The 20191-nt window shown below is 43.6% G+C and overlaps 1 protein-coding gene across 8 annotated transcripts in view; it reads right to left on the bottom strand.

Annotated features, from left to right (window-relative positions):
- lrba (LPS-responsive vesicle trafficking, beach and anchor containing) overlaps positions 1-20191 on the bottom strand; it is a 180274-nt gene that overhangs the window by 16686 nt on the left and 143397 nt on the right. For 5 of the 8 annotated variants that reach the window (XM_019861882.1, XM_019861874.1, XM_019861876.1 and 2 more), the window contains 4 exons: positions 13547-13714; positions 5224-5313; positions 2925-3117; positions 1178-1243 (listed from right to left, as the gene is read on the bottom strand). In XM_019861882.1, coding sequence (XP_019717441.1) covers positions 1178-1243; positions 2925-3117; positions 5224-5313; positions 13547-13714 — 517 coding nt within the window. The remainder of the gene's footprint in view (positions 1-1177; positions 1244-2924; positions 3118-5223; positions 5314-13546; positions 13715-20191) is intronic. The other 3 variants (XM_019861877.1, XM_019861879.1, XM_019861880.1) reach the window with 1 other exon arrangement.

Here is a 20191-nt window from a genome sequence, read left to right as displayed (position 1 = left end):
TGGATGCGCTCACTGTATAAGTGGAGACGCAAGGTGGTAGATGACCCCCGCTGCATACTCCCATTTGTTACGTTGTTTTCATCCTACATTGATCCGAAACATCTTCTCTCTGATTCACAATTGCTCTCCGTTTTTTTTTTGTTTTGTTTCATCTATCTAAATGCATGTTTGTTTGCATGCTTGTTAGCCACAACAGCTCTTTGGCTTTCGTGTCGGTTACCTCCTAGTGTGTATGACTGTACAGGTAGTTCTAATCTAAATGTAAATCTAAATCTGAAACGGATTGTAGACACCCAACACGCAGGAATGAGTTATGCGGCCATTGTGCTGAAGGGGGGGTCTCATTATTGTTCAACATAACAGGCTAACTCACTCCATATACTGTAATTGACATTACTGCCCTCTAGTGGAATTCACGGTCCATAGCACTCATCAATACTGTCATCGATTTTGGGGCCTGGAACTTCTCTCATGAGATGAACTGGGGTTCACTACACTACGAACCCTTTCAGGGACGGCGGCTACTACAGTGGACAGCTTATCATGTGATCAGGTTGCAGGGCGCATGAAAGGGTTGAATGAAGAAAGAGCCTTCTGGATACCGTCAATCAAAAATGAAGACATGAATTTAAATGCAGCTCTTCAAGAATGGTCAAGGTGTCCCTAATAAAGTGACTGATGCATGTCCACGTTGTGAGGTGAAGTCTCACACACGTAAACGAGTGTGGCCCACTTCCACCACCACTCCTCCTCCTCGTCTGCATCATCATCATCATCATCATCATGAAACAAGTCGTGAAGGATGAGAGGCGGCCATATTTGTCCTGACAGCCCATCGTCAGCGCGTTCTCAATCACGCATTATTACCGCATTCGTATTCATTGCGGCTGACACGCGTCCTTTTCCCGGCGCTCAAATTAAAGCAAAGGGGATGCATTGGAAGGGTGGGGGTTGGAGGGGGGGTGGGGTTATGGAAAGGATGGTGGGTGCGGGGTGGGTACTTGATGATGAAATGCCGGGCCTAGGCCACAGCTCATTGCATTCCAATTTGCATGCAAATGACGGCGGGCGAGAGCAAGGCCTATATCACGGGAAGACAAGCGTCTACGGTCATGAAAATCATTTCATGCACATATGAGCTTGTGGAGCAAAAAAAAAAAAAAAAGAGGAAGCGTACCAACGAGAGGGTCGATCTCCACAGGAAGTTGGTAGTCCTGCTGCTGCACCCCCGAGCTGGGGTGACCTGAAAGGGAAACAAGACACACGGGATGATTAGTGAAATGTCAGCGGGTGGATGGCTGGATTAGACTTCATTGTGGCCGCAGTCAACCAATGGGGTCACTCGCCGCCACCCCCACAGTCACACAGTCGTGATGTCGGAAAAGCTGCAAAGCGCAAGGTGGGAAAGTCGATTTTGAGAAAGCTTACAGTGCGTATTAATTACAAAATACAAAATTGAAGTTTGAGAGGATATTCACTGTGAATGCCGTCCATTCACTGTTTTGGTGCTCAGGCCAAAGCCATAAAATTGGCACTCTGGCGCTATCTGGTGGGATCTTGGTGTTGTGAGATATTTGCGAACAGTCCTCTATTTTGGGAGTCAGATACTTCAGAAAAAAAAAGTTAGACTGTATATTGTGGTTACGCTTGGGAGATAAAGTCAGAAGAATTATTGCAAATGTGGTCTATAGATCATACTTTTGAATTCAAACTAATCTGATAGGATTACGACTTTAATCTTTCAGCGTTCGGTTTTCCTTTTCAGCGCGGGCTCAATACTGCTACGTAATGAATCACTATTTGACGACCGTAACGCCCAAAATATGTATACATTACTAATTAAGACAATGAGATGTCAGCAGTCTGGCAAAATGGGCCGCTTCGCTCCCATTTGATCAGCCGTCACGTTCACAAATTTCGGAATATCAAATTTGATATTCCTGCCAGAGTGGTGGACGGCTCGGGAATGAATCGGGCTCAGCTGATGGATGGAGGTGGACGTTTGGCCAAACGAAGGCTGCTAAGTGTGTCACATTTGATCTAAGTACACTCAGCGGACGCAGTCGCTCGCCCGCCCGCGAAATCAAGGGCCGTCCGCCAGCAGATCAGTCGAAGATGAACGGGGGTGGAATTTTTTTTTTCCGTGGTCACAGATCTTAGGAATGACGACGGCAGGAAAACGACAATGCAACAAATTCTTCTCGGTAATCAGCAGAGATAACGACAACAAAAAAAACTCATTGATACATTAACTAGTACGCTGACAAAAATGCAAAAATAAAAAACAAGCGTGGGCCAAAATCAGTCGCAATTATAGCAAAAATTGAAAGAGTGAAAAATAGCAGAAAAAAAATTAAAACAGCAAAATGATGTATTAGAATTGCAAAACAGCAGTAAAAATAGCAACAATAGTAAAAATCGCAAAACAAACAAAAAAAAGTACAAACATAGTAAAAACTGCAAAAATAAAAATTAAAAATAGCAGAAACAGTCATACATTTTTTTAAAGTAAAATAAGTTGAGTTAAATGATCAAAGATGTTGCAAAAATAGTAGCAAAAACTACTCAACGTAGCGATAATGTCAAAGATCGCAAAACCACCTAGATTACTGTTGCTAAATACTTTAGCAAAGGAAGTACAAATGAAGTATATGATTTACAAATGAACTGCTCGAAATAAAAACACTCATAAAATATATTATTTATTTCTGTTGTCTTATTTGTTATTATACAAAATATAAATCACACCAATAACAAAAAAAGAGTAAATGGAAAAATTCACCAAAAATCTGACGTGCTTTTGCCACACAACGGCATCGCAAATGTGAGTGTGAAAAGCGTTTTGTTGTTTCTTTTTTTTTTTTGTCAAAACGACGACAACGCTGATCATTGACACATCGGAAGCGCACGTGCCGGCGTCTGACCTGTCAGGCCGTGCCACTTGTTGACGGCGAAGACGCGGCTGGCGGTGACGGTGATGACGGCGGGCGCCGCCAGGCCCGGCTGCGTGTTGGCGGCCACGTGGCTCACGGGCGAGTTGGATGGAAACTTAAGCACCATGATGACATCCTGCTGCATCTGCTCTGTGAACATCAGCGGCGTCTGCAGGAGAAGATACTGTTCAGGTGTGCCCCCCACCCCCGACAAAACGAGGGATGGTGGCGATGTGCAGACACGATGAGGATGGAAAGTGGGGAAACGTGGTTTTATCGGGGGGGGGGGGGGAAGGGGGGGGGAAAAGAGAAGGAGAAAGAGCGTCAGCACAGGTGGCTAGAAACACTGAGAGGCTTTTATTTGGCCGAGAGAAAAGTTCAACCAGGAAGTCCAGAAAATTAGCCATGAGTAAAAGATAGAACAAACAGCACTAAAGATCGGAAACGAATAGTAAAGATAGCACAAATAGGAGTTAAAAAGGAACAAAAATAGCCAACTTAGCAGCAAACGCTGTAAAACATTGGCACAGTAAATCATCATAAAAATAGAATCGAAATGAACTTTATTGCAATAAAATCAGATTGGCAGCTTCTCAGTGAGCAGGGATGTAGATAAAGTCGTAAAAACTGCAAAATGGAAAAAAAATTTGAAGAAAACGTTTTTTCTAAATCTATTTTTAAAAAAGTAATGACAGAAAAATAGTATCAAAAGCATTGGAAAGATAAAAATGGTGTCAAATATAGCGCAAAATAATCATGAGGACAGCAGTAACAGTTTGATAAATAGCAAAAGTTAAGATACTTGAGATACGTGAACGCAAAAACAGGATGCACGAAAAAGTTCCACGGACCCGAAACTGAACACGAAATTGGCCTTTTTGGGTTGAGGTAGGTTGGCGAAAAACAACAAAATCAGGCGGTTTTACCAGTTTCAGTGATCAACACCAAATTGGGTGGACATGTCTATTACAACCGGATGCACCAAAAACTCTCAAGGACCAACACCCAAAATCCAAGAGGAAGTTGACTATTTTGGTTTGATGAAGACATTTTGGACGCATTTCTGGGCTTCTACTTTGACAATAACCCAATTGCGAATATTTTATTTTTTCCTCTGCCTTTTGATGATCATTTCGAGGGTTTGCCGCACTATGGCTTTAATTCTTATTATTGCCTTTAATCCACATGAATCATGAAGCAGCATTTAGCTCGTGTAAAGAGAACACAGATCTGTTTTTAACATCAAAGAAATAAGTAAATCCACTTTGTGTGTGTGTGTGTGTGTGTGTGTGTGTGTGTGTGTGTGTGTGTGTGCGCGTGTGTGTGTGCGCACGACAGCGAAACAGACACACTGGCGGTACCATTAGGACTCGCTCACATGCCGACGCTCTTTACAACACACTAAAAGACTAAAGAAGGTAAAGAATCTTGACTTTGCAAACATCTCTTTTGAATTAGCTCTTAGGCGAAGCGCTGAATGTGTGTGTGTGTGTGTGTGTGTGTGTGTGTGTGTAGTGGTGGTCCGCGGGCAGCTGTCAGCACCACAGGGACACGGCGCTAATAAGGACTCAAGGGGGTTTTCAGGGCCCATCACAGGCAGCTTCGCTTTTGGCCCTTAAAAAAAGCGGCCGCACTTCACGCTTTTTTTTTGCTGAGTTGTTTCAACTCGGGCGGTGGGAAATTGGGTAGGTGGGAAAAGTGTCCTCTTTGGATAGACCATTAAAAAAAAAATCTGTCTCCCCTTCATCACCATTTAGACGTGCTTTCCCACGTTTGAATTGAATTCTGCTGACATACAAGAATAAATGCACACATAAAATGTCGACATTAAAAAGAGCATATTCATGAAAAATATGTTTTGAAAAGTGCTACCATTTTTTGGGATGTACACCAAATTTCAGGGGCTGATTTCTAATTAAAAAAAAAAAATCCAGGCCCCTCTTCATGGAATTTTTCTGCTCAAAATGGCTACTTCAGGCCAAAATGGCTGACTTCCTGTTCAGTTTCAGGGATGGGTCCTTGAGACTTTTTCCATTTATGTTAACCAATGAAACTGTCATTGTGGGCTATTTTTCCGACCTCGTGTGAGGATTGGAGGGCCATGTTTGCAGCCAGGATACACACATTTGCAAAAACTGTCCCGTTTTTGAGCAGACTGAAGCATAATCAAGATTCCACGAGCTATCATTACAGTATCGGCAACAGCAAAAAAAAAAAAAAAAATCAGAGAATGCGTGTATCTATGTATATTTATGAAATCGAGCGCTAAAAACTGTCCAGAAGCACTTACCATTTGCATAGCCGAGCTTCGGGGGGTGTGCGGCTCGATGAGCAGCTGGCAGGGGGTCTGCCCGAAGCTTTGAATTTGAGACTCGACAGCCTGGAAAGACACAAGTAAACATATCGAGTCGTCTCTAATGCGCCTAACAAATATGTATGGCTTCGTATCAGCGACCGCGTGGATAAATGCGCACTCTCGCTCATATGAAAACAATTTTGCACTCCCTTGACGCGCGCGCGTGCACCAATTGATCCTCCACAGAGGGCGGCGGCGTGCAGGCTGGTTAGGTGGTGTTAATGAAGAGGTATAGGACCATAAATGTCAGAGTCGACGCCGGCCGAGCGGCCTCTGGACATTATCACGGCGCTCACTGTCACTGGGACTGCAGCACGCCGGGGGGGGGGTGCAACCTCGACGAAAATGTCTTTAAAATTAGTCCAAAAAACCTAACCCTAACCCAAGGAGAATTTTGAATTTAGAGAAAATTAAAATTAAAATTGAATTTCAGTGTCCAAAGTGTTTTTCAAGCCCGTTCATACATATTGTATAACATATTAATATTACAACAATATAATGTGTATTTCTAAAGCGTTAACTGACAAAAATAAAAATAAAAAAAGTAAAAAAATAATAATAATCACGTAAACGTGAATGATAAAAGTGATTCACAACAACAAAAAACATTTGAAGAAGTTGGAAGGACAATGTTTGAAAAATGATGGATCAATTACAATCATTCTTACTTTGATTGCTGTAATAAAATAACTTTAAAAAATATATTATAATTTGACATGTCATGTAAAAAAAAAACAAAAAAACAAAAAATTAAATTAAAAAAAAAAAAAAAATCTGTGACAGCAGCGATATGCAGTCCGGTCGATGTGGCAGCAGATTGACCGCAAATGTGATTCAGGAACCACAAACAGCTTTGCCGACTGAAACAATAAAACAATCAAATTGTTTTTCAAACGTGATCCTCAAATAAATGAGAGGCGACAGCAGAAAGCGAGGTCAGAGTCAATTAAACGTGAGGGCGATAAGAGCGAGGTGACGTGAGAATAAGCGTCAGAGTTTCTGGCCGGCCAAAATGATGACGGCGTGTCGGCCTGCGTGGGAGTGACGGTTTGTGCGAGTCGACTGACTCGCCGGGGCTCCGTGAGAGCCGGCTCACGCTTGGAGACCCACGAGTGCTATTTTGCATGAGGAACACCAGCCTCGCTGCTGCATTGACTTGAAAGCACGTTGATGCGAAAAGCATATTTGCTTAACAAGACAACTTGAAAAACGACTTGAACCTCAACAAAAAGGGGGCAGTTGGGAAATGACCACATGACAATTGAATTCAAAAATGTTCTTTTGTCGAGACATATCGGGATTTTGTCAGCGGCTCCATGATTAAGGTGATCATTTTAAAACATATTTTTGTTCTTAAATTTCCAGGCTGCTTTTTCACGGCGAATTGTCAAAAATAACAAAACGTTTAACATCACAGGATGCCCACATTCGATGGCTAGGCAAGAATGTTTCATGGTTTAGCATTAGCTAGCCGTCTTAGATAGCTGCTACCAAATGACATTAGGGCAGATTTTCTTGTTGTCAAAGTAGTAACTCTGGAATGTATCCAAAGAATTTATCCTCTTAAAGCTGGAACGGCTGACAATTTGTCCAGTTTCACGGATGGCCATCAAAACATTTTTCATGTGTGTTATGTTAGACCAATGATTGATTGAGCTGCTTTCAAGTTGTTCTGTGAAACTAACACAGTTAGCCTTTCAAAAAGAATAAGCTCTTATTCTTTTCGAAATGACTGTACATTCTCAATTCTATTCTGTTTTATTGTCTAAATTCAGAGTGAAGATGTAGGCTGCTACGTTAGCTTAGCATGTGACTCTGCTTTTTGCTTTCTGCTTTAGCGCGTTCCATGACATCAGCGGTTGACTTCATTGAGCGAGACAGCGCCCGATTGTTTACGCGGCTGTGTGTGAGGTTGGTGTGGCAGCAAAAAAAAAAAAAAAAAGAAGAAATGTGCCTTTACTTTATTTTGTTGACATCAAGTCACACATGAACGCGAGCGTAGTGAAAGAGATCCTTCAGAGCGCCTCGTCAGCCTCGTCCAGCTGTGGGAAAACATCGGAGACGCGGCGCGCTGTGACTGCAACTTCCATTCACGGAGGAGAACGCTAACATTTTCCATACCGGCCGGCGTGCTAAGTGAGAGGACAGCAGTGCATCAGTCAAGGTCATAAAGGTTGCCTTCTCCTCTGCTTAAGCATTTTGCGCCGTCCCCCCCTGCTACGATGCGGGTCAAAATGGCCTATTTTTTTTTTTTTTTGACATTCATTAAAACTGATCTCTATTGCACACCCAGCAAAGTCTGTCAACACCACTTGAGCGTTCGACAACATTCGGATGAAAGTGAGCAGGTAGCACGACTGCCGTTTGGGAGGTTCGAATGGAGCAGGAGCGTCAGCTAATGCGTGGAAGCGACTCCTCGCAGCCACTCAACCCGTCTTCATTACGGTGACGTTTACGAGGTCTCCACTGTAGGTCAGCGAGTCCCGTCTTATACGCAGGTGATTATATGCTGGGGAGTTGGCGGTGGGGGGGCCTGTGGCCAAGGCCAATCCCTTTTGGAGGCGCTGGCCCATGTCTGATGAGGCTTTTCTATATTCTATACATTTAAATGGCGGCGACGCCCTCCGACGCCCGACGTTGCTTGATTTACGCTGCCGCTTGACAAGACGGATCCGCATGTCAAACGTGACAAATTTAGGCTAATCTGTGCCGACAACACAAAGAGGTGAATAAAAAAAGGCGGTGCAATTAAAGTGGGGAGGGGAAGAAAAAAAAACCTGAATAAATGTTTTTATTAAAACGAGATGGGAAAGTCTCCGCCCATAATTTTATTTATTTGTTGGCTAGTTTCCTTTTTATGAGGTCATATATATGGTTTTATTTTGTTCCTCTATGTTAGTGCATGTCTCGTATTTTGACTCTATTTTTGTTTCTTAAAAAAAAAAATGTCATTCAATAAAGAAAAAATAGCTCTAAGGTTTATTTTAATTATTAATATATACATTTGTGAATTCACAAAAAAATTTACAAAGTTTTATTTCATCCAAAAAAAGGGGGAATAATGAAACTAACATTTCAAGTTGTATTTTAATGGAGTTGTGATTCATTTCACCTATTAAAACGATTCTCATCATGTAAAAAAGGACAAAATAACCTCACCCCCCTAAAAAAAATAAAATCACAAAAATCTAATACAATACAATAATAATTAGATAGATCGAATGTTGGGTATACTTGAATTATTCGACTTCACTTTAAATTCACAATGTTTAAATTTGTTTAACTCACTTTCCTATTATTGCTACAATTAATTGATAATTATTCTATACCAAAAAAAAAAAAAAGCCTTAGCGTCAGACACAGCCTGCCAGACTCCCAAATCGTATGACTTCATCAAACACTGAGATTTACTGTAAACTACCCAAAGACTAAATAAACAAGCAGTGGGATTTTTTTTTCTCATTTCCTTGCAACCCCGCTGAAGTCCGCCAAGTGTGCGCAATCCCGACGAGGCTCAGCAGCATTGTGAGAAGTTGCAGGATTTTCCCGTAATCACGAGCGAAAGAGGGGGAAGCCCTGCGCGGCCGTGAGAAGGCCATGTCGCCTGCGTGCTTCTCTTTATTTGGTCAGAGGCAACACAGATGTGCATTAATGTATCTGCGCACACACACACACACACGCTCTCCTAGTAGAGGCAAGACAGGAAGTAATCATGCTTCTGCAGTGGTCTCAGCAACATGCCCCAAACTGTGCTGAGATATTCCAAACTCCCCGAAAGACGGAAAACACGTACAATCCTGTCCGTTTTAAGTCCATGCGTTTATAAACATGCACGTGTATGTGGTCACCTAGCAGAGCGTGCACGCGTCTGTATTCGTCTGTGTGTGTGTGTGTGTGTGTGTGTGTGTGTGTGTGTTTGTGTGTATTTGTCTACTCATCAAAATTCTACAACCTATTTGAGGACAGATGAATCTGTCCTTATCATGGTGAACTTTCACTTTTGGTACGTGACTTATTGCAGGTACGTCACAGTGCATGGCATCAACAAACAGGCCGGACATTTTCACATCAGCGTGTCCTCGCTTTTGTTGCCGACCGCTTAGACATCAATGGCCGCATGTCGAATTATTTCGACGGGAGGCGGTCAGCTGTCGTAAATGGTGTGACTTACTTTTTCTTCCATGTTGCCCAAGATATAATCAAAATGTATTTTTATTGCGTAAGATTAGTTACCGCGTGGCATCAATTGACATCCTAGTCATGTGCATTGGATATTAAAAGTCGACACACCCCTGTTCGAATGGTCTTGCGACGATGTCTCGCGCTGTAAGGTGTGACGACTACTGAAATGCCTGAAAAGCTTTCAAGAAAATCTGAACTTTCCCTGGGGTGAATCAAAGGCGCGCTAAATGGTGGCAGGTGTGCCTGCTGACTGCCGCGAATGCGATTGGTTAGTTCTGAACACAGTTAGAAGAGGGTGTGCACACTTAGGCAACCACATTTTCCTCAGTTATTTATTTTTTCAATTGAGCTGTACTGTTTGTAGGTCCCTGGTTAAAAAAGTTTGTCAATTCTCACGAAAATGTGGCACTTTTTCTTTTTATATCCACTGTTGGTGTGTCTTAAAATAAGGACTCGTTGAAAACAATTCTGTCTCTCTGCAATGAAATTAGCCATGAAGTTTTTTTTTTCATAAGCTCATGCGCTGCAAGGCATCAACAAATGTCCTTGTGTGTGTGTGTGTGTGTGTGTGTGTGTGTGTGTGTGTGTGTGTGTGTGTGTGTGTGTGTGTGTGTGTGTTTGGATTGGGCCAGATGGGACCTCGCAGCTGCCAAACAACACAGCCAAACCAAACCAAGCAACCAGGAACACACAAGCCACTTCCCCGGTCAACTACTTTCTTCCTACCAAACAGCAATCAAACACAAAATGTGCGTCTCGCTGCCGTGACAAAGAACAGCCTCCGGGAGAAAACCGCAAGTCGCGCTCAAAGCGAGCTCACCGCTCAGTAATGGCCGACTCCGGGGACACGCCCTTTGTCGTCTCAAAGCTCCCGCACAGCTCTCGGGGGTCGGTGACGAGCAACAGGCCCCCGCGACGCCACTTCCGCAGGAGCTGAGCTTAAGAGGCAAAAGGCTCGGCCGGGCCGGGACGGCACGGCGTGGGTTTATTTAACTAATTAAGGCGCTCAGACGAAGGACGACATGTGAGACGTGAAGACTCGCAGATTCCACTCGCCGAGAACGTGATAGACCAGGGCTGGGCAAACTTTTGCACTTTTTTTGGACTGTTACAACGGACTGATTGGCCAAGTAGTTTCGGGATGAGGTGGAAAAAAAAAAAGGCTCAAAAATGTCAATAAAATATCTTATTTGAATTCTTGCTATTTTTAGCGATCATTTCATTCCTTTTCCATATGTGAGCCTCCAGCATGCAATCGATGAGAAGACGCACTGTCGTGTTTTTAGCCACAGCTCAAAAAGCAGTGACTATGTACAAAATGACCACTTTCAGCTATGCGATTGCAACACCGGAAAAAATTACCGAAGAGCACTTCTCAGCTGGAAGAGACTACCGTATTTTCCACACTGAAAGGCGCACTGGATTATGAGGCGCACCTTCAATGAATGGCCTATTTTGTCATTTTTTTTTAATACATTGGACGCACCGCATTATAAGACGCAATCTACAATGCATCCAGTAGATGGAGCTACGCTCAAGAAAACGTCAGTCAGTAAAACGTATTTAATAAAGCAGCGACACAGTTCACTTAACCAACAGCACGTTATAACATTGACTCTTTAACGTTGAACTTTCTTGCCGCCGCTCGATTTCCGTGTTCAACTGCGTAACTGATCGCCTTAAGTTTGAACTCTGCCTTGTCAGCATATCTCCAGCATGGAGTCATTTTGAGGTCGAAATATTACCGTAATGACTATACACGAGGCGCATCGGATTTTAAGGCGCGCTGTGAGCTTTATAAGAAAATGGAAGGCTTTTAGGTGCGCCTTTTAGTGCAGAAAATACGGTAATCGGCTGCCGCCACGCGCAAAAAGCACATCATGTCGCCTACCAATTGAAAGCTTGAGGTTCTCTCGGATTCAATTCCAATTTACACATATGAAATAAAAAATAAAATAAAATAAGGCCCTACTACATTCCCTCTTGGTGTAAACAAAACATCCAAGTTGCCGGGCTAACTCCGATTGGCCAAAATGACTTTGAAATCCGGGCGACACTTCCGGGGACAGAATTACACAATAAATAAAATGATATTTGAGAGAATAAATATATAATGTAGAAAATAATATTGTCTCAAAGTAATAGAAACATTCAAAAATTAATGAAATCGTCTTAAAAATGATTTTTTAGTGTTTCATCCAAATTTTGGCGAGCAAAAAATACAGAAAGCGAAAAAAAAAAAAAAAAAACAGACATGGTTTTGCCAAAGTGTCGGGACACCACCATCACATGCCCAAGCACTGTTTTTTTTTTTTTTACACTAAATAACACGCACGCACCAGCTGCTTGACGGTACCGCAAATGTGTGTGCATGTTTTTATGATCCGCAAAAATAATGAAGAAGCACTGATCCACTACCGGGGACTGCGTGTAAACCAAAAGATGGGGAAATGGGCTTGGGCTTGGACTGTGCACGTGTGTGTGCGTGCGTGCAAATGACCGCGGCGGCACGGTCATGAATCTGCATGCGTACGCCCGCGTGTGTGCGCGGCTGTAAGGCCAGAGCACATCTGGATGGGAATTAGGGTGAATGAGGTGATAAATCAAAGATTCACCCCTGGTGCCCGTCAAGCTGCGGCCACTGAGCATGAAGGGCATCTGAAGTCGTGTGGTGTCTCCTTGTAAAGCCGCAACTCATCTCCATCCCCGCTCAAAAAGACCCTCGCTTCAAGTAGAATTGCTGCTTTATTACATTTAGGCATGCAGGAGTCCCAATGACCACGAGACACATAGACAGATACGCTAGTGGTCCCTCATAGCCAATGGGATGCCAGGAAGATGTTCGGTCAGGGATGTCAAACTCATTTTTGTCGCGGGCCGCATTGTAATTACCGTTTCCCTTGGAGGGCCGTGAGGACTGAAACTGTATAAAGAAGTCAAGAATAACGTTTTATTCAAGTATTGTTTAAGTAGCTGTAATGAGGGGATTGGTAACAAGAAAATGCTGACATTATGTCACTGATTTACTACATGTGAAAATTTGAATTTTTTGTACAGAATTCAGCAAGCATCATGGGAGTTGTTATCTGTGATTTGCTTTTGCGGGCCACTTAAAATGATGTGGCGGGCCACATATGGCCCCCCGGCCTTGTGTTTGACACCAGTGTGTTTATGGCAGAGCAGCTCCAAGTATGTTGCGTTCAGGAAACTCGGAGCTGTGAGTAGCAGTCCATACATACCTTTCGTATCTTGAAATTTCTTTGGTAACCAGAGGCAATATTATTACTGTTGAGGCGTTTCGTAACTTGAAAATTTCGTATCAGGAGGCGTTTCGTAACGAGAGGTACCACTGCATATATACTTTTATGATCGATACTACAAGCCGAGAATGATTACAAGACGATCCGCGCTCCAAAGTCAAACAGCGCTGACGGGAACGCGGCCAACGAGCCGGTTGCTGGCTCGCCGCTTTTTTTTACTTCACATCAGATTGGTGAACTTGTCAGGAAGTTGTTTGCTGGGCTGCATTTTTTTTCTTTGCAGCGGTTGGTGCGCATCGCTTTCGGGCTTGTGCGTTCAGAACGGAGGCCATGAATAATGAACGAACGCCGAGGCGGAGGCTTCTGAGCCGCCGGAGTGCAAGACTTGGTAGCGGAGTGCTTCGCTCAGCGATATCGGCGCCGCGCATTGTTCATGCGTGCAAGCGTTTTAGCAACACGACTAATGGCCTCTCCGTGAAGTACCGACGCAGCGAAGGAACACACGCTTTTTATAACAATCACATTATACTTCCATTTGCCCTAATATGCACGTGTGCTCAATTGCTGACTCAGCAGGCTCTTCAACGGAATGCAACTTCAGCCTTGATCAGGCGAGGAAACAAATTAGTTACTGAGATGGCTGTCATTTACTCACGTTCAGACCCACCCCCCCAAAAAAAAAATCCAAACCCAAAGAAATCCAAAATTCATAAACATAAAAAAATAAATAAATAAAAAATCAATACCTAGAGGTAGTCGTTTTTGAATTTGATGGTGCCAAATATGGTTCCGCGGGATACCAATATGCGTCTCACCTCTCTGAGCATGGGGTCACCGATGGAGCTGAGGTTGACGGCGCCTTCGTAGGTGAGATAGTAGAAGACGTTGAGGGCTCGGGTAGCCTCGGGCCCCTGCTGCCTGTAGCCGAAGATTAGGTCGATCCACTGGTGGAGCTGGCACGACACAAACTCGCTCTCCAGAGCCTGCGAGACAACATTCTTGTGTCATTTTCAGATCGAAAACAACCATTCAACGAATGAAAATTCACTTTTACAGTAATTCGGCGATTGTTTTTTTCTGGGGGTTTTATAGTCCGCATGCAAGTCCAATAGCTTTCGACTGAAAGTGATGTCAAAGTGCCCTCACGCTCGCATTGCCAACGTCACAGCTCAGGTGGTTTCCGGGTTTGGTCATGTGACGTTGGCAATGCGAGCCCGAGGGCACTTTGACGCCAATTTCAGTTGACAGCAGGGGGTGGTATAATGTCAGAATGGTAACACGTATTCCATCAACGTGATAGGAATCAGAATACCACGTTCAGGCCAGTGGGGGCACATCAAACAAATGACTGCAAAGAACAGTTTGATCTGAATTCCCAGAGTTGAGCCCTTTCGGTGGACTGCCACATGCAAGACAGCACTGAGCTAGAATTTAGATGCAGCATATTTAAGAGAAAGAAGAAGAAGCAGAGAAGCTGCAGTAATCCCACAGAGAGATATTATGGCTGTGAGCAAAGTTCTTTATTCTCTGCATGCGCTGCTGCTCTGGGTGTGAAAGACAATGCTAATTTCTGTTAGCCTGTCTGTGGCATTTTACATTATATGTGAGCATCATGCTAGCAGACCGGCAGACGATGAAATCAGTGGTTTCAACTGAATATTTCGGTGTTGTAATATACAACGTTCACTTTTTTTTTTTTTTTAATGGATACGTTTTGCTGTCGGCGTCATTCGGAAGTGGTGACAAAACGGCTTGAAGCAAGCACTCCTCAACAGGGTTTCATTGCACATGTCTCGATGACGCGGCAGATGCGCACCACCGTCCCTAAACATGTTCATCATGTCATTAGGTGAGAAGCGGTAATTCCTGGAATGTCATCAAGTCCTCGGAGAACATCGGCGAGCCGTTCCCTGCCACGCAACCTGCCAATAATTTCTCTAATGAGCAAAAAGCACAACGCGTCCATATCTGATCATTTGGGGAGCATCCGGCCATTAAAGGAACTCTTGTTGTTCATTAGGGAGACATTGCGAGGCTGCCGTCTTTGTTCTTCTCTCTACCGAGTGCGCCGCAGAACAGAGAGATACTCGCCGCTTTGCCTCCTCATTAGCCAGCCATAGAGAGGGGGGAAAAAAAAACATTTATGGCGGGCCTCGTAAAAAGAAGGCAATTGTGTTAATTTGTGTAAAGCTGTCGGCGCCACAAAAGCCCCTCTAAGCACGACCAAATTAGAATGAGACAGTCCTTGATTGTCATTGCTGCCTTGTGTCACATTAATTTGCGGCAAAACATTAGCCGGCGCTGCACTTAAACGGCAATTTATATCATTTAATTTTTTACGGCGGAGCCGCAGCGCATCCCTCACTTAAATGTGACTTTTTGACAGCTCGTTCCGCCGCTAATTCGTCCCCAATCTCTTAATTACCTGCTTGCAATCATGTAAGAAACTGCGGGGAGAAAACGGGAGAGTGCAACTCAGACACAGACCATATTTTTTTAAGTGTATACGGTATTTTTTTTCTTTTTTAATCACTTTCAAGAACTATTTCAAAAGGAATTTCTTACGGTGATACAACATGGAACTGCTTCAAAAAGTCAACTTCACAGCATAATCTTTTCATTATTGTCTGACATTTATATTCTTTAGTAACATTTTTTGGTAAAAATTTGGAATACAGAAGCTATCGCACCTCAACCCAATTGATTAAATCTATTTGATCAATTGCGTTTAATATGATATGTAACAGGGCTCGGGTAACAACCAATCATGGATCATCTTCAGAAAACAGGTGAGCTGTGATTGGGTGTTAACTGAGTAACTATGATGTCATTTTCTGTGGACAGAAATGGGCAAAATGGCCGCCTGCTGTGATGGCTAAAACAAGTGGATTTTGACGCCTAATTTATATTCCACATTTCCCCCCCCCCCAAGATGGTGCCCGAGTTGGCAGCCGTCAAGGCAAGTGCTTTTCAAGAACCTTGCTTTTTTTGTTGTTGTTGTTTTTGCCTTTTGTTTTGTCACATGTCACATTAACACAATTACAATAAGAAACAAACTATCATTTACCATGCTACACCTCGCAAAAAAAAAAAAAAAGTTTAAAAAACAAACAAAAAAGAAAGACAGGTTTTAAATTTTTTTTAAATAAAAACACAAACAAAATATTGTGGCCTTTAACATAAAACATTTTTAAAAATTGTCATAAATTACGAATGTTTTCTTCAGTTGATAGATTTGTATGTGGTTAAGGCTGGAAACAACCGAAAAAAAATCAGTAACTGGGTTAATGTTTCTAATCAAGTTACGCTTCTCAAAGTTACAAACAGAGGTGGAAAAAAAGAACAACTGTGAAATATTAAGTATTGCGCATTTGACTGTGTGCCAGTTTGGGCGTGTTGTGTTGAAGGAGCAGAAGGTTTGGGCCAGATAGCGGATTCCTGAGGTGGGATCGAGTGCCCCCTTCACAAGGAAGCATGCGGGATTATTGATGGGCCAATTAGCATCCAGTTTTTGTGCCACCCTCATCCACAGGGGCTGCTGTGACAATTAATGAATAATTTAGTAGCCTTTATGTAAATTATGATGGGGGGGGTTGAAGTCATCACAATCCCAAGTTACTATTATTTCATATATGACGAAGTACATGGATGAGACTCACATTTGTCATCAGTGGGGCGATTGCCTTCACAAACAATAACCTTACTGAAATATCAATTTATATACATGATAAGTTAATAAATTCATATCAAGCAGTCGCATCAATCTTGGTATGTTGAAACAAACTGCCAAATAAATGAAAAAAAAAGTGCTTTGAGGTTTTTTTTAAACTCTGGTTGGCACTCTCAAGCCAGTTTTGCGGGGCAACGCCCATGACCTCTGCTCAACGCAAATTCGCACCAGGTTGAACCTGGCTGCAAAATTTGGTGAGTTTATGAGTGTGTGAAAGCCTTCAAAATGGTGCTTTATTTGGTCCAAGAAGAATAACTACAAAGGAGTAATGAAGTTACCAGGGTTGGATTTCAAGCGGTTGTCAAAATAGGCAAACAATAGCTCTGAGTCTGTTTGGGTCCGAGCTCCGCTTATTGAGGACCCCTCCTCTAAGTATCCAGAGGTATAACAGTCAGAAGTGTCTTTTCCAAAATCTCACGACTGCCCCCCCCCCACCCCTTTTCAGTCATTGAGTGGAGGGCTGTCTCACAAATGCCAATGAAAATACACCAAAAAAACGAACATGCCCAGACTGGGTCAGATTACTTGAATTATTTTCCTCTTTGAAACATAAAGCATGTCACTGGACAAAAAAAACAAACAAAAAAAAAACAAAAACAAAAAAAGACTGGACTCACCGCCCGGCCCCAAAGAACCCAAGAGACATCTGCAGACCGACACTGACTGAGTCGCTGTCAACATCCGACACATTACAGACACCATATTGTTATTTTTTTTCTAAAGACACGACATCCTTCCCATAAAGGCCAAAATACGAAGAGATCAGTTAAGCATCTGGCTGACACTTAGTTTTTCTTGATCACAATCTCCAAAATGTCACCTTAAAAAGGTTTTTTTTTTGACTTTTAGGTCATGACTATGATCCTTATTTTCCTACTCAAAATGCTGAAAGGCCACCGACGGGTCTTTGTGTAGTGTTTCTACGCCTGATTGTGGTTTGTGGCTTTTTCATAGTCCACGCCGAGCGCGATTTACCTTAAGGAAATGAGCTCAAACACTTTTGGCTCCACAAATCCATCCGAAAGCCACCTAACAAGTCGATGCGCTCATTTGCATGCAAATGCATGCGCATGTTTGATGCGTAATTGGTTGCACATGCTTCGTGCGGCGTTGTCAGCGCTACAAATGTTTTTGGTTTTGGATCGATTACAGAAAGATAACGCAAACACGGATCAGGTGTGTATACAGAAAACATGTTTTATTACGTCCTGTTTAGGAAGGGGCGCCTCGGGTTTACTACACAGTTCCATTCTTGGCGTACCGTTTTTCCCTCCATAATTTACTATTTGTAAATTCGCCTATTCCCCCCCCACTGCCCCCCCCCATTATTTGCTGACAAACTCAGCTGTTTGTGGTCATAATATTGCTTTGGTACCATCTTGTGGCATCTCGTTGCCAAGAAACTATGTTCAGATTAGGGGAGGAGATTCATTAAGTTAGGCTATCGCCCTTTTCGAATAGAAAAGTAGTGCATTGACACCATTTTGACACCGCAAGATCCCACACAAATTGTGTGTGTGTGTGTTTGTGTGTGTGTGTGTGTGTGTGTGTGTGTGTTGCTTTACATGCATTACCGCCACCTACAGGATTGGAAGGGAAGAACAACAACCAGCAGATCAAAACTGAGTCAAATTCATGCTGAGGATCCACCGAGTCCCGTTTTTGATTTTATGATGATGAAACACCGCGATTTGTGGGGAGGAAGGACTGAGACCTGCCGTGAGGAGCGAAAATCTGCAGATAAGCGACGCCCACCTTGCTTGGCACAAAGATAGCACCAGATGGCCCCAAAACAATATTTTGTTACTAGACATGGCTTTAGTCTGAACACAAAAACAGCAAATAGGTGAATTGTTCAGTCAACACCAAAGTTTACAAAAGTCAAACTCAGGGACGAGGCCAATTTGAGAATGCCAAACTGCATACATGTTGGGGGTCACTGTACTGTATTTAAATTGAAATAACCAAAATCCCCGTCATAATTCGTAAATTGTCATCATTAAGTACAACCATGCCACCCCCAGCCCCCTTTTTGACTTTTCCTTCCTGGTCAGCCTTCATTTTTTTTTCACCCCCCCACGCCCTTTTTTGCTCTTTCTTCCAGTCATCCGATCCTCGGGATCAACTCCCTTGGACTCGCTCCGGCCCGAAGGTTGACAAGCACTCTGATTAAAGGGCTTATTAACTCGCTGCAAACGAGAAGCCGACTGTCATCCAGGGAAGCCCGGACCGAGGGGCCCGCCTCGACATGGACATGAGGGGGGTGGTGACGTAAGGAAGGAGAACCTCGGAGCAGCCGTTTGGTTTATTCACATGCGAGAACCGCAGATGGGCCTTGGGGGGAGTCCACCTTCCAACCCGCTTTGCTAATTAGACAGGTCAAAATTGCAAAAGTTGCGGCCGTGGGTCAACGGCGGCAGTCATGGGCAACTCGAAACCCGAAACCAAACCTTCCACTGCCTTCATCCGCTCGAAGAGGAGACTCGTGTGGAAAAGAATCCCAAAGAGCAGTGATTGGACCGGTATCTCGTCAAAACAAACACGTCACGTCAGGCCGGGGTGAGCTAAGTGGTCTCATTTACGGCACAGGACAAGCAAGTAAACAACGCTGATTGGGAAGTAAATGGGCAAATCGAATGGCGCTGACTCAATGCTTTGGTTTGGTTTCATTTCGGGGTTGAAGACGGTGACAGACACTGATGGAAATGCTGTACATCTAGAACATAAACGGAAACAACTGCACAGTTTACAACGGAGTTATGATTTGACGGAGGCGACGTAGCCTAAATTGCACCACTTTCCACATTTGCCAATATTCCCACAAGCAAATCAGATTAATGAATACATTGAACAAATTTTCTTCAAATAAAACATTTCTTTAAGAAGAAGTCAACACCACAATTTTCTCTAACGTAAAATGTTCTGTGCTAGCACTGCAGCTACCGCTTAGCTTGTGCCTTTGACGTTCTTGACTTACTTAAAAAAGTTCAACAGAAGCCAAAACAACTAACGCGACTTGTCCGTCGAACGGACGCCGAGATAAGGACAAAGTTGAAAGAGAAGAAGAAGAAGAAAAGCGTTTATCCGGGAGGATTGAAGGGAAAGACAACATTAGCGAGCCGGCATGTCAGCAGCAGTAGATCAGCGCATTTCTCAGGCTCTCCGTCCCAATGTCACCAAAGAAGACGAGCGAAATAGCGGGACGGGGAGGAGGGTGGGCTCGTAAAAGGCGGTAAACATGTCCTCCCTCTGCCGCACGACGATCCTCCTCTGGCGAGCGCCGTCTGACATTAGCCAGATCACCTCGCCTACGCCGCCCTGTTCCCATCGCGCGGCGGTGAAGAGTAGATTAGCGTGGCGCTAACGGGGAGTGCTACTGACATTCACTCAGTCGGCGCGTCAGTACATCTTGCGGTGGTTTACCTCAACTCACACGTGCGTCCCGGCGGAGAGCGCAGAGAATCTGGTGGGATTGACATTTATGCGCCAGCTTGGATAAAAGGGGAACGCAAACAGACGTCACATGACGCTTCATTATGGATGGCCGCCGCTGTGAGCGCTCGGGGAAGCGTGGGAAGAAATGTGGGAGCTACTTTCACTTTCTATATCATAACGTAGATCCACGTATACAGGAGTATCTTACGAGAGCTCAGTTCAGTGAGTTCTAGAACTTTTTCTTTGGCTAGTATAGACACAGAGAAGTGAAATGTTTGTGACTTTTTTTTGAGTA

This window comes from Hippocampus comes, unplaced genomic scaffold (assembly GCF_001891065.2).
Source record: "Hippocampus comes isolate QL1 unplaced genomic scaffold, H_comes_QL1_v1.1 scaffold7, whole genome shotgun sequence".
NCBI classification, from domain to species: Eukaryota; Metazoa; Chordata; class Actinopteri; order Syngnathiformes; family Syngnathidae; genus Hippocampus; species Hippocampus comes.
This window is presented reverse-complemented; position numbering and strand designations above follow the sequence as displayed.